The sequence below is a fragment of the Callospermophilus lateralis genome, chromosome 8 (assembly GCF_048772815.1).
Source record: "Callospermophilus lateralis isolate mCalLat2 chromosome 8, mCalLat2.hap1, whole genome shotgun sequence".
Classification (NCBI taxonomy): Eukaryota; Metazoa; Chordata; class Mammalia; order Rodentia; family Sciuridae; genus Callospermophilus; species Callospermophilus lateralis.
The window spans coordinates 84,175,053-84,187,472 of record NC_135312.1 but is presented as its reverse complement, the minus strand read 5'-3'; the positions used below and the strand labels follow the sequence as shown (position 1 = coordinate 84,187,472).

General features: G+C 42.9%; 1 protein-coding gene across 1 annotated transcript in view; it reads right to left on the bottom strand.

Annotated features, from left to right (window-relative positions):
- The window catches only part of Elovl6 (ELOVL fatty acid elongase 6), a 119,468-nt gene extending 117,536 nt beyond the window's left edge, over positions 1-1,932 (bottom strand). The window contains exon 1 of the mRNA XM_076864535.2: positions 1,778-1,932. Within this exon, the coding sequence (XP_076720650.1) occupies positions 1,778-1,866 (89 nt within the window). The 5' untranslated portion in view covers positions 1,867-1,932. The remainder of the gene's footprint in view (positions 1-1,777) is intronic.
- Between the last annotated feature and the right edge of the window lie 10,488 nt (positions 1,933-12,420).

Sequence of the window (12,420 nt, the reverse complement as noted above, 5' to 3'; positions counted from 1 at the left end):
ACCTAGGTGGCGGGGCACGAGGGGGCTCGGCTTCCTCGAAATGCCCGGGTCTCCTAACATCTCCAACGACAGCCGGAGTCGCGGTATACAACCACCTTCGGACCCAACCCCGGGGAGCTCAGCCTTGGTGGGCTGGGAAGGCACCTAGCCCCCCACCCCGTGCCTGCTGCATTTCCCGTCCTTCTTAGCAGCTCGCGCTCCCCTAGTAAAATACAGTGTGACCGGACGCAGCCCTGGGGCCTTGGGCCCACGGCGCCCACCAGCCACGCCGCAGCCCGCTGCAGCCGGAGTGAGCACGCGGCGTCCGCCCCCGGGCAGGCCCAGCCCTGCTGGCGCGCGCGGGCAGGGGGAAGGCTCCGCCCGGATGTGACCGCAAATGGCCAGTGGGCCGGTGGCCGACGGGCTGAAAACTAAGGCTGCACGCCTGCCCGGAGGTGAGAGGAGAGTTGCAGCCGTGCCTTCAGACTCCGATTTGCGACTCCGGGGGTCTGAGAGAGAATAAGTTGAACCCCTTACCCCAGGCAGTGGCCCGAGGCACCCCCTCCTACTGCACCAGCCCGCCCCTGCCCGGAGCGCGCCAGCGTCTCCAGTTTCCCATTGATGAGCGGAGGGAGGGAAGGCAGATTCCGCACGCGGCGGCGGAATCTCCCAGCGCCCCGGGTCCCTTAGGGTAGGACCCTCCCCTATCAAGCCCCAGGAGGCGGCGGGCCACTGCCCAGCTACAGGGAACGTTTTGCTTGCACTTTACAGAAAGCCAGACCCGGGATTAAGGGAAGGAGGGAGACGTCTGCCACAGCTCAGTCTAAGAGGAAGAAGCAAGCTGAGTACAACCTCCCCTGTTAAATATTGCAAGGTGACACAGGATCGCCTCCCACACAGGGATTTTCAAAAGGACTAGGGGAGGAAACACAGTAAACAGGAAAGATGTTTTCCCGAGGTGAAGTTTTTCTGTGTAAGATCTCCCAAGGACTCTTCAGACCGAGGGGTTTCTAATCTGTGTGCCTGAACTCCAAACAGCAGCTTCGCACTGAATTGGAAGTGAGTGTGTCCAAAAGGCGTTTCCGTAAAACAGAAACTTAATAATGGCGTGGCTCCACTCGTTCGGGTTCATTCATTTTTATTACAGTTTTCATTGTCCCCTCCTCTCCGCCCCTCCACCCCCAGTCTCTTTATGAAACCGGAAAGGGATCCGCGTGGGGAAAGGGGTCCTAGAAAGGAGGCATCCGGCTGGGGAGCGGCAGACAGAGGAGAGCAGTGAAGTAGAAGAGCTGCAAGGAGAAAGGAAGGACACCAGGGATGGAGAGAAAGCAAGGACCAGAGCCGAGGGCGGCGGGCGGGAGAGGGTTAAAGAGAGCCAGCAATAGGGTCCTCCCTCCATGGCTTTGCACAGTTGGGTTGCGAGAGGCCAAGCAGGAAAAAAAAAAAAAAAATCCCAAATCTAGATAAAAGCCAGGAGGTAGCACAGGTGGGGAATCCGGACTGTGGCATCTCTCTTGCCTTCCCTGTCGCGCAGACATCACTCCTGGCACACATATATGTTCTATGTTATATAATCTATATAAAGATGCCTGCTTAGTCGCGGTTCACACAGGGCACCCACCGACCTCGCGCTCATGCAGCCCCAGTGTCTCCCAGACCTAGGAACTCCGCGTTTGGCTAGCTGCTGCCCGCGATTCACCGCTCCATTCACGCCCAGACAGGGAAATACCGACATTAATGCACTCCAGGGAGACGCACAGGGCTCCCGGGAACAGTATCACGCGAAAGCATCACCTACCAGTTTTCCTGCATCCATTGGATCGCTTCATTCTCGTTGAACTGCTTCTCGAATTCATATTCTTGTAAAGTCAACACTGACATGTTCATTGGGGCTGATCTTCGGAGTCCCTACGTGTTCTCTACACAAAATAAAATAATCTGTAAAGCGCTTGATTTCGAGTGCTCTCCTGTCTGCTTCCCCCACCCACCCCCCTAGGTCTTCCCCGGCCTCTCAGTCTCCGGCAGTCGATCTCTCTCCCAGCCTCTCACAGCTACATCCAGGGCTGAGCATTGCCTGTGCCACGGCTCCCCGGTCCTCGCTCTGGGGTTCTCCTCCTCCCGGCGTCCGCATCCACCGTAGGAGGAAATGAATGCCTTGCGGTCTTAGTGCCCGCACGTTTGTCCATCACGCTTTTTACTCGTCTACAGGGAAATCTCCTCCCCCTCATGCGATCGGAAAATTAACCCCTTGCCAGGGAGGGCGCGAAAGAGCGAGACCTCTCCCCGCCCAGGGGGGCAGTTTTGTTTACGCGAAGGTGGTGGCAGGAGTGGGGGAAGGGCACGGAAAGGGAGGAAGTGCCCTGGAGGTCACCCACAGACCTCAGTCCCAACCTCGTGGGCCTTTTTGCCCTCCCTGTAAATGAAGTTTTGGCGTGCGGAGCTCAGCCCGGAGGCGCGTGGACCCACGAGCCTGGAGAGTAAACAATTGGGAAATAGTAAAACCTGCCAGCTCGCTCTTGCAGGAGCACTCCAGGCTGCTCTCAAATCGCACGTGAAGGGAAGGAAGGTCTACCTCCGCGACCCCGCTGGACCTTCCGGAACCTCCCCCAGCCCCACCCGGGAGCCCTGGCTTTGACTCACGTTTTCCAGGGGCCGGCTGGCCCGCAGAGCTCTTCAATCGCGTGCAGACAGGGGATGCTGAGGATGAGGACGGTGGAAAGTCAAAGGAGACTAGGAGCCGGAAGTGGGAGGAAGAGCAGAGGGGCATAGGTGGAGGTTTGGGTTAGGGGAGAGGGATAATTAAGGAACAGAGGCAAAGGAGGAAAGGAACTTAGCATATAGAACTGGACCAACTGGTCCCATGCAAAAACTTTATTTGTATGCATGAGTAATTTTGCTTTATTTATTATCATGTAGGTAGAACAGAAGAATAATGCTTGAGGAGAGTTGGCTTACTAGAGGCTACAAAAATTTCTACAGAATAAGATATTTACAACACCCATGACAGAGTACTGATATCTTAAATAAATGGAAAGCATCTGCAAATAAGAACTTCATCCCAAAGATGAATGAGAGAATGCTACAGATAGATTCCCACATGGTACTGGTTAGTAAAGAAAACACAGGTTGACAGAAATAATAATAATAGGTATCATTTTTTGAGAATCTGCTCTAGGTTAAGTATTATGTGAAGACTTTACAGGCATTTTATCCTAATAACACCTCCATGAGATAAGCCCTATTACTGCTATATTAGAGGAAAGGAGCTTGAAAATTTTAAGGATGCTTTCCAAATTATTAACTTGTCCGTTTAGATGGCTAATCCTAGTCTGTTGACTCCAAAGGCTGATTCCCACCTCATAACACTATACAAACAGCCATTGTGAATGTAGTAATATTATGGCACTTCCATAATCTCATTATTATAGCACCATTTTCTTTCATGTAGAAAATACCATTACATGTATTCCTGACACATGTTACCCTTTCAGTATTTGACAAGCACATAGATTTACGCTCAGAATCTGTAGGTCCTTGCACCAGGTTGTAAAGTCCTGATCTCAGTTCAGCAATCCTAGGCCAATATAACTAACACAGAGTCATCCTTATGAACCTGCAGGCACTGTTGGTCCAGGTACACAAAGAACACTTCATCCCTCATTCTTATGAGACTGGAATTAAGACACTTAGTTAGTTTTCAGCTGGAAGTTCTGACCTGAACTATTAAAATCCCCAAAGGGTTTTCTAACTCTTATTTCCAAAGTTTTTGAGATTTCTAAACCAAAAAACAAATTTAAGTGGGTGTATTCACTTTTTCTTGCATTCTAATTCAGATGATCTGTATTTACTCTGTGAAAAAATGCATTGATCTAAGTCATACTTTCTTTTTATATCGTTTTTGATGTGACCAAGTTGACATTAGCCCTAGGTAAGGCGTGTAAATAAAAAGGAAATGCTAGTCTTAGAAAGCGGTACTTACATAGACCTTCATGGTATAGTCTTCTACTCACCTAGGCTATATTGTATATATGTATATGGTTCATATGTTTTGGCTTTTTCATTGCTGTGACCAAACACCTTTCAAGAACAACTTAGAGGAGGAGAAGTTCATTTGAGGATCACAGTTTCAGAGGTCTCCGTTCATAGAGGGCTGACTCCATTTTGGGGGCCCAAGATGAAGCAGCATATCATAGAGGAAGGGCCCAGCAGAGGAAAGCTGCTCAGCTCCTGCTAGGATCAGGAAGCAGAGGGTAGGGGAGAGGCTGAAGGGAAGAACTCCTCCAGAGCATGCCTCCCAGGGACTCAGCAATGCCCTATCTGCCCACGGTCACCATCCAATCAGTCCATTCAAACTGGGATGGTTTGATTAAGTTATAGCTCTCACAATCTAATCATTTCACCTTTGAATATTCTTTCATTAACAAGAGATTTGGGTGGGCCCTCATATCCAACCATAATGTTTTACTCCTGGTCTCCAAAAGCTCATGTCCATCTCATAATGCAAAATATACTTAGTTCATCTCCAAGAATTCCATAGTCTTAACAGTTCTAGAATTGCCTAAGTCCAAAGCCTCTTCTGAGACTAAGGCAAACTCTTGTCTATGAGCTGCTGTAAAAAACAAAAACAAGTTACTGATTAAGACCCTTCATACCCAAACTGTTAACAGGTACGGGTTATGGCTCCTAGGGCCATGATGAACAAAACAACGTGAGAGTAAATCAAACCCAAAAGAAAATTATGCCACCGAGATACATGATGAACAGAAGGTATCTGAGGCAGCTGTCGGCCTAACACGGCATACTGATATACAGTAAATTTTCATTATAAATAGAAGTAGTAGTACTCTCAAGTAGCAATAAAATACAGTAAATACATTAACCAGCAACATCATTGTCTACTTTCATTACCAAGTATCATGTACTGTACTTAATTGTGTGTGCTATACTTTTAAATGACTGACGGTGCAGTTGGTTTATTTCCACCAGTACCAACACAAACTCATGAGTAAAGCATTGTGTTACAATGATAAGATGATTAGGATGTCTCTGAATGATAGGAATCTTTCAGTTCTGCTCTATTGTACATTTTGATTATACCCCCAAAGAAACTTGGTCCCAAGACAGGCAATATTGGAAGGTGGTGGAACCCTTAAGAGGTAGCACCTATTGGTAGGTCTTCCAGTCACTGGGGCACTGCCCTCAGAGGAGATTGTGGCATGCTGTCTTACCTCCTGACTCTGTCTTACCTCCCTCAGATCACGTGAACAACTTTGCTCTGCCAGGCGCTCCAGCTGTCTCACCACGGGCACAAAGCAATGGGGCCAATCAATCATGGACTATAACCTTCAAAAGAAACCCGAGAGCCAAAATAATCCTCTCTCTGCATAAATTGATTATCTCAGGTATTTGTTATAGTGATAGAAGGATGGATAACACAAGCTCCATTCTAATCTTATGGGACCACCATTGTTTATATGGTCCATTGTTGTTGGAGTGGACCAGCAACATTATGCAGCACATGACTATGGGTAAGGGATCTGGCACATTGTCACATCTGAATTAGCCAGCTGGTCAGTGGAAGATGCCAACAACTTTATGAGAAGTATCCTTTCCTACCTTTTTTTATTTTACTGAAAACATTTACTTTAATAATGTTATATTGTTTGACAACAAAACTGTGGGACTTCTGCTTTTTTTGTTTTTTCAGGAGCTTCATGTTTCTGGAGTTAATGGGTCTGATTACCCCAAATGGTCTCCAGGGTCATGAAGCTTGACAGGGTAGCAGTAGCTCTCCAGAACCATGGCCTTATTGTTCTCTCAGTGAAAATTTTAGGTTGCAATGTCTCTGAGTCACCAGCATCAGCAACCTCCTTCTAAGGCTTTGTATCTTTCTAGATGAACAAATTCTGAGAACAAATCCTTTCACAAAAGCCACTTAACCTTCTCAGGCCTCAATATTTCCTCATTTCTAGATGGAGGTGGCTGGTCTGGATTATGCCATATGCCTTCTTCCTTTCTACTGAACTGAGTGAAAGGTCATATTAACCATGTGCTCAGGCACTATGCTAATCATTTAACATAGATTGTCCATTTAATCCTATTTTCAGAGAAGGAAACAGATAAAACTGTACATTGGTTAAGAGCATCATTTCTTGAAGCAGACTGTGTTTCCCCATCTCAAATTCTCCCCTTACTAAGTCTGTAAGCATGGGGAAATATCTAATCCTCTTCCTGCTCCTTATAAAGGGAAATAAACTGGGAATACTAACAGAACCTAGACCACAAAGCTGTTTTAAGGGGCTGGGGATGTGGCTCAAGCGGTAGTGCGCTCACCTGGCATGCGTGCGGCCCGGGTTCGATCCTCAGCACCACATACAAACAAAGATGTTGTGTCCGCCGAGAACTAAAAAATAAATATTAAAATTCTCTCTCTCTCTCTCTCTCTCTCTCTCTCTCTCTCTCTCTCTCTCTCTGTCTCTCCCCCTCTCTCTTTAAAAAAAAAAAAAAAAGATTCTATACAAATTAAAAAAAAAAGCTGTTTTAAGGATTAAAAAAGACATTGTGTATAAGGCACTAAATGTAACTCTGAAAAATAGTAAGCGATTGTTTTCATGGTTGTCTTAGGAAATTCTATCAGAAAGGGGAGACAGCAAGACTAAAGTCTGAAGCCAAAAATCTCATTTTTCCTATGTGCCTCCTGACAAGGGATATCAGCATTAGAGGCCCTAATGGTCCATCAAATCTCAACTCATGCAACTTGTTCTGGGAGCCTTACCAAAAACTCAGGCTGTGGTGCACTCTTTCTTGACCCTCAAGTCACCTCCAGATTACACCTCCCAAAGCCCTTGCCTTACTGTTTTAATAACTGGGTTAATAGCTATGTTTTGAATGTGTTCCTCAAAATTATGTGTTGAAAACTTTATCCTCAATGCAGCAACGTTGAGAAGTGGAACCTATAAGAGGTCATTAGGTCAGGAGGGCTCTGCCTTCCTGCGTGGAGTAATGCCATTACAGAGGGGGTGGCTCAGTTATGGTGCAAGTGGGTTCCTGTAGGAGGATGAGTTTGGCTCCTTTCCCTTTTCCCCCTTGACCTTGGACTTCCCAGCCTCCAGAAATGTAAGAAATAAATCTGTTCTTTATACCCAGTCGGTGGTATTCTGTTATAGCAGCATAAAACCAAGAGAATGATCCAAAGGAGAACCATGAAATTCCTAAACCTAGGAGCTATGGATAACTATAAGTACCGGTGGTGAGGCTTCATTTAAGAAATGAGGTCACATTTTTCCTCAGACTAAATATTTTAAAAAGAAAATAATAATGCAAGGGAAATTTATGTAATATAATTATGTTTGTAATAATTATAATTTATGTAACATAATTATGTGTGTAATAATTATAATTACTTGCTGCGTTGTCCAGCCAGTCCTCAGATTCTTGGGCTCAAGTGAGCCTCCTTCCTCAGCTTCCTGAGTAACTGGGTCCATCGGGCCATGCTAACATGCCTAGTTTGGTTAACAGTATTTGAAAGAAGTTCACTTGCTTTTCCAACATTACTCTTCCACTAGAGAAAACACAAAGGTCAAAGAATTATCTGCAATTCTTTGACCTTTGTGTTTTCTCTAGTCCTTACACCTTATCTCTCTTCTGTTGCCAAAACTTGCCCAAATCTAAGAAATTCTGAGGGATTTCTGAGAGACATGTTGGAATGCCTTTATTCTGACTTGAAAATGGAGGGATCATCAACTTAGATTGTAATACTTCAGAGACCTACACAGATGATTCAGAAATCAACACTAAGTCCATGGCCATCTGTTTAAACTGAAATAAGCTGTTCTTCATGTACAGGTCAGAAAGGTCAGGTCATCTTGTGTTCTCTCTAAAGAAAAGTCTTGAAAACTGAAAATCCGTTGAATCTGGTTTAAAAACCTGGAAAACTGGCTCTCTCATGTCATGTGTCCATCCATAAAAAAATAACTGTTCCCAGGGAGTGGGGTACTAAAATTGCCCCAGTTTGGGCCAAATACCCACTACACCCTGATGGTTGGAGAAGGGGTGAGAGGGAGACAAGGCTGCTCTGAGATTATCAGAGTCCACAGGCAATACAGGAGTTCCCCAAATTTCCCTAAATGGAGTAGTGGGAAATAGTTACTAGAAAATGGAAGGCAAAGCCACTTTGATATAGTAAGAAATGAGTAAAGGTCATGTTTTTCTATTTTTTTTCCTAGTGATATTGCAAACAAAATTCTTTATGTCATTAATTTACTTATCTCCTCAAATGCTTTGGAGACTTTTTCATTGTCATTTTAAGTCTGTATTTATCTCCAGCCTACTATCTTATCTCCAGGAATCTAGATTTTTTTCCTCCACATGCTGATTCAAACTCCAGTTTGAAAACAGTTGGTAAGTGCTCTGAGTGCCTGGCACTTCATACATTGTTGGACTTTACAGCAGTTTCCTCTTCCAAAGCTCTGAAGGTAACTAAGTTCTTCACATAGTCTAATTGAGAAAGTCAAGTTGGCAGGGAGGACTTGGCCCTTGTGAGCCACCCTGTTCAGAGCACATGAAATGGAATGACTAAGCCAGGGGTGCTCTGGTTATTTTAGAGTGGCTGTTTTGCCAAGTTCCTCTTCCCTCTTCCTCCTTTACTTACTTAGAACCATACAAAATTCAAGCTGGAGAAGACCTTACTGACCACATTGTCCAATGTAGCTCAGTGGTAGAGCGCTTGCCTCACTCACATGCGTGAGGCCCTGGGTTCGACCTCCAGCACCACAGAAAAATAAACAAATAAAAATAAAGATAAAAAAATTTGTCCTTATTTCTTAACGAGGAAATTGAAGCCCAGAAAGATGGAGGAATTAGTTCAAGAGTGATGGTTAATTTTATGCATCAACTGGGTTATGGAATGCCCAGTCAAGTGTATCTGTGAGAGTGTTTCCCCAAGAGATTAGCATTTGAGTTGGTGAACTGAGTAAAGCAGGTAGTCCTCCCCAGTGTGGATGGATCCAATCCATTGAGGTGCTGAATAGAACAAAAGGTCAAGACAGAGATTTTCTCCTACTCTTGGTTCTCCTGGTTCTCAAGACTTTAGAAGGAGATTGGAACTTTCACCTGGAGCTCTATCCTTCAAGTTACACCACTTACCATTCTGGGTTTCCAGGAAGCTTGCAGATTGTGGAATCCCATTTCAATAATCACATGAGCCAATACTTTAAAATGGATCTCTTTATATATCATATGGGTTCTCTTTCCCTGGAGAACTCCAGCTAATATAACAGGATTATTGGGTCAGTAAATTTATATTATAAACATAATATAACTTGATCAATCTCATTCCCCAGTTTCCATTTCCTTCTCATCTTTCTCCCAAGATCCAGTATATATTATGTTCATGTACAAATATGACACAATGAATCCTACTGTCATGAATAATTATAATATACCAATTTAAAAATACAAAAAAAAAAGTGACTGGGAAAGAAGCTTACTGGTAAAATGCCCCTGGGTCCAATCCCTGTTATCAACAAAACAAACAAAAAGAAATCCTTGAGAAAAAATTACCAAATTATATTCAACAACACATTACAATTTGTATGTCATGATCAAGTTGGGTTCATTCCAGAGTGGTTCCACAGAATCAAATCAATAAATGTAATTCACCCCATAAATAGAATTAAAGACAAGAATTAATAAGCAGCTCAATAGACTCACACAAAAGGCTTGGACAAAATTTAGCACCCATTCATATAAAAACACTGAAACTTCCCTCAACAGTTACTGAGTTCTGCATTAGAGTTTGTGCCATGAAATCTGAAGTAATTCTGACTAGCTTACTTCTACATGTAACTTGCTGTTTTTCTCTTAGGCTTTAAAAATTCTGTCATTGTTCTGTATGTTAGGCATTTTAACTAAAATGTATCATGGGGAGTTTTTTTTTTTTTTTTTTCCTTTGTTTTCTTTTTCTTTTTTGCAATACTGGGAACTGAACCCAGGGCCTTAAGCATGCCCCGTAAGAACTTGAACATTGAGCCACATGCCAAACCCTCACAGGGAGCCAATTATAAAATCTCTTCTATTGGGGTTTCGGAATACTTTCTATATCTAGATGTCCATCTCTTTCCCACGGTTTGATTTTTTTTCCCGTTATTAGTTCCCTGAGATGTTTATTCAGACCATTTAGCTTCCATCTCAGATCCCTCTTCAATTCCAAGGAATCTTAATTTTGTTCTCTTAATGACCCAAAGTTCTGTATATTCAGATCATTCCTGGTTACTTATTCTCTTTTCTTTAACACTATCTGAATATTCAAGGCCAGAAAATTAGTCTTTCAACTCTGAGATTCTGCCTTTTATTTGATCTACTCTATTGGAGAGAATTTCAACTAAATTTTTCATTTGATTTATTGTGCCTTTTATTTCCAAATTTTGTTTGGGTCTGGGAATGGAGTTCAGTGGTAGGGCACTTGTCTAGCATGTGTGAGATCCTGGGTTTGATCCCTAACACTGCCAACAAAAGAAAAAAAATCTTTGGTTCTTTTTCAATACCTCTTTTCTCATTCATATCCTTTCCTGACTTCCTTAAATCATTCTATTGCATTTCTGTGTTCTGTTAGAATTCATAGCTATTTTCTATAATTGTTCTTTTTAAATCTTTATCTGGTAGTTCATCCACTTTGATTTCTTTGGAATAAGTTGTCAATAAATCAGATAAATCATGAACATTAGGGGGTATAATGCTGCCTTGTTTTATCATATTTTTTGTATTCTTCTGTTGAGATTTGTATATCTTCTGGGATGAATTTCTCCTCCACTTTTATGTGAGAGCCCTTTTAGGGTGCAGGATTCTCTTGGTAAAGATTTCTGGGATATCAGGTATTTTTGAATTGTTGAATATATTTCTAATTGGGTTTTGGAGAATATTTTGTCTGATAAATAATTCTTTGGTAATGTTTAGGGTGCGTTGGTCTACTATGTATTTTGTTGAAGTTTGAGGACCCCACTTTCTCTGTGGATCACACAAGAGTGGGTTCGTCCTAACAGGCCAGACATTTGTGTTGTATATAACAAGGTTTATGGGGTACACTCTCTGTGATTGATCTACTAGACTTGAAACTCTACATGGTCTATAAAGATATGGGAGCTATCTAGGTTGAGAACCTTGTAGATGTGGTGTTCACAGCCTTTGTGTTATTTGTTATTGCTGTGAGAGATGGTCCTGAGTAGAACCCTAGGACCTCACTGGTGTTTTCTATTTGGGGCCTCATTATTGGCCTGAGGTTTTGCTTCCATTATTCTTGGTGTTAATATATTGATGAAGATCGAATGAGTCTCATTGTTGTATGCAGCAAGGTGCACCACTGTTTCTTAGCTGTGCCTGTAGCTCAGTTCTATCCTGTGAACTTACAGTTTTATACTAGAATCCCAGCAGCTCACAGTAAAGAGGGACATAAACAACAGCAAACAATAGCAGCAAATGATATGCAGCATTAAAGTAAAGGTCAGGGCTACTGTGACATCTACAATACTGATAACTGAAACCAGGAAAAGTATGGTCATCAATTAACAACAGCAACAACAAACAGCTGTCCACTATATACAACATTAAACACAAAATCACAACTACAACACCTTCATTACCTTATGATCTCAATAACATGAACCGTGGGGGCAGAAATTATGTAAACTATAGTTCTAAAAGGTGGTAGGAATATAGTTCATTAAATTAAAAAAAAGTGGGTTAGGAAGACAAAAGAACGTTTAGAATATTAAAAGATTAAAAGACGTAAAGCAGAAGAGAGGAAGCAAGTGAAGTTCTTAAAGATGGAGGATAAAAAAAATATACAAAAGAAACAAAGAGACAAAGAGAAAGAGAACAAGGTAATTTGATCATTAGAGAAGAAGAAAGGAGATAAAGAGTAACAAGATAAACAAAAACAACAGAACAAAAATCCACTAACCCTCAAAAAACAAAACAAAGCATAATAACAAAAGGATAAAGAAAAAAACCCAAATATGTGTACATATGTATATAAATGAACCAATCAACAAATACAATAAGAAAACCAAACAAAAAAATTCTAAATGAAAGAATTGTCTCTGCTGAGAGGGTTGAAACTGTGGACAAGGATGTATATTCACTGTCTATGCCATATTGCCCTCCTTTCCATTTCTTAGGCTATGAGAGAGAGATAGAGAGTGGGGAGGAGGAGAGGAGAGAGGGAAGAGGGGAGGGGGGAGGGGAAGAGGGAGGGGTAAGGGAGGAGGGGGAGGGCAGTGGGAGGGGTAGGAGTAGGGAGGGAGAGACAAAGAGAAAGGGTGGGTAGCTACTAAACCCTTCACCCTTTTCGGGTTGCTCACCAAGCTGCTGGGTGGAGGGACCTAGAACCAAATTCACTGAAATGGCTCTCAGCTTCTCTGATTACCATTAGAAAGCAGAATGGAA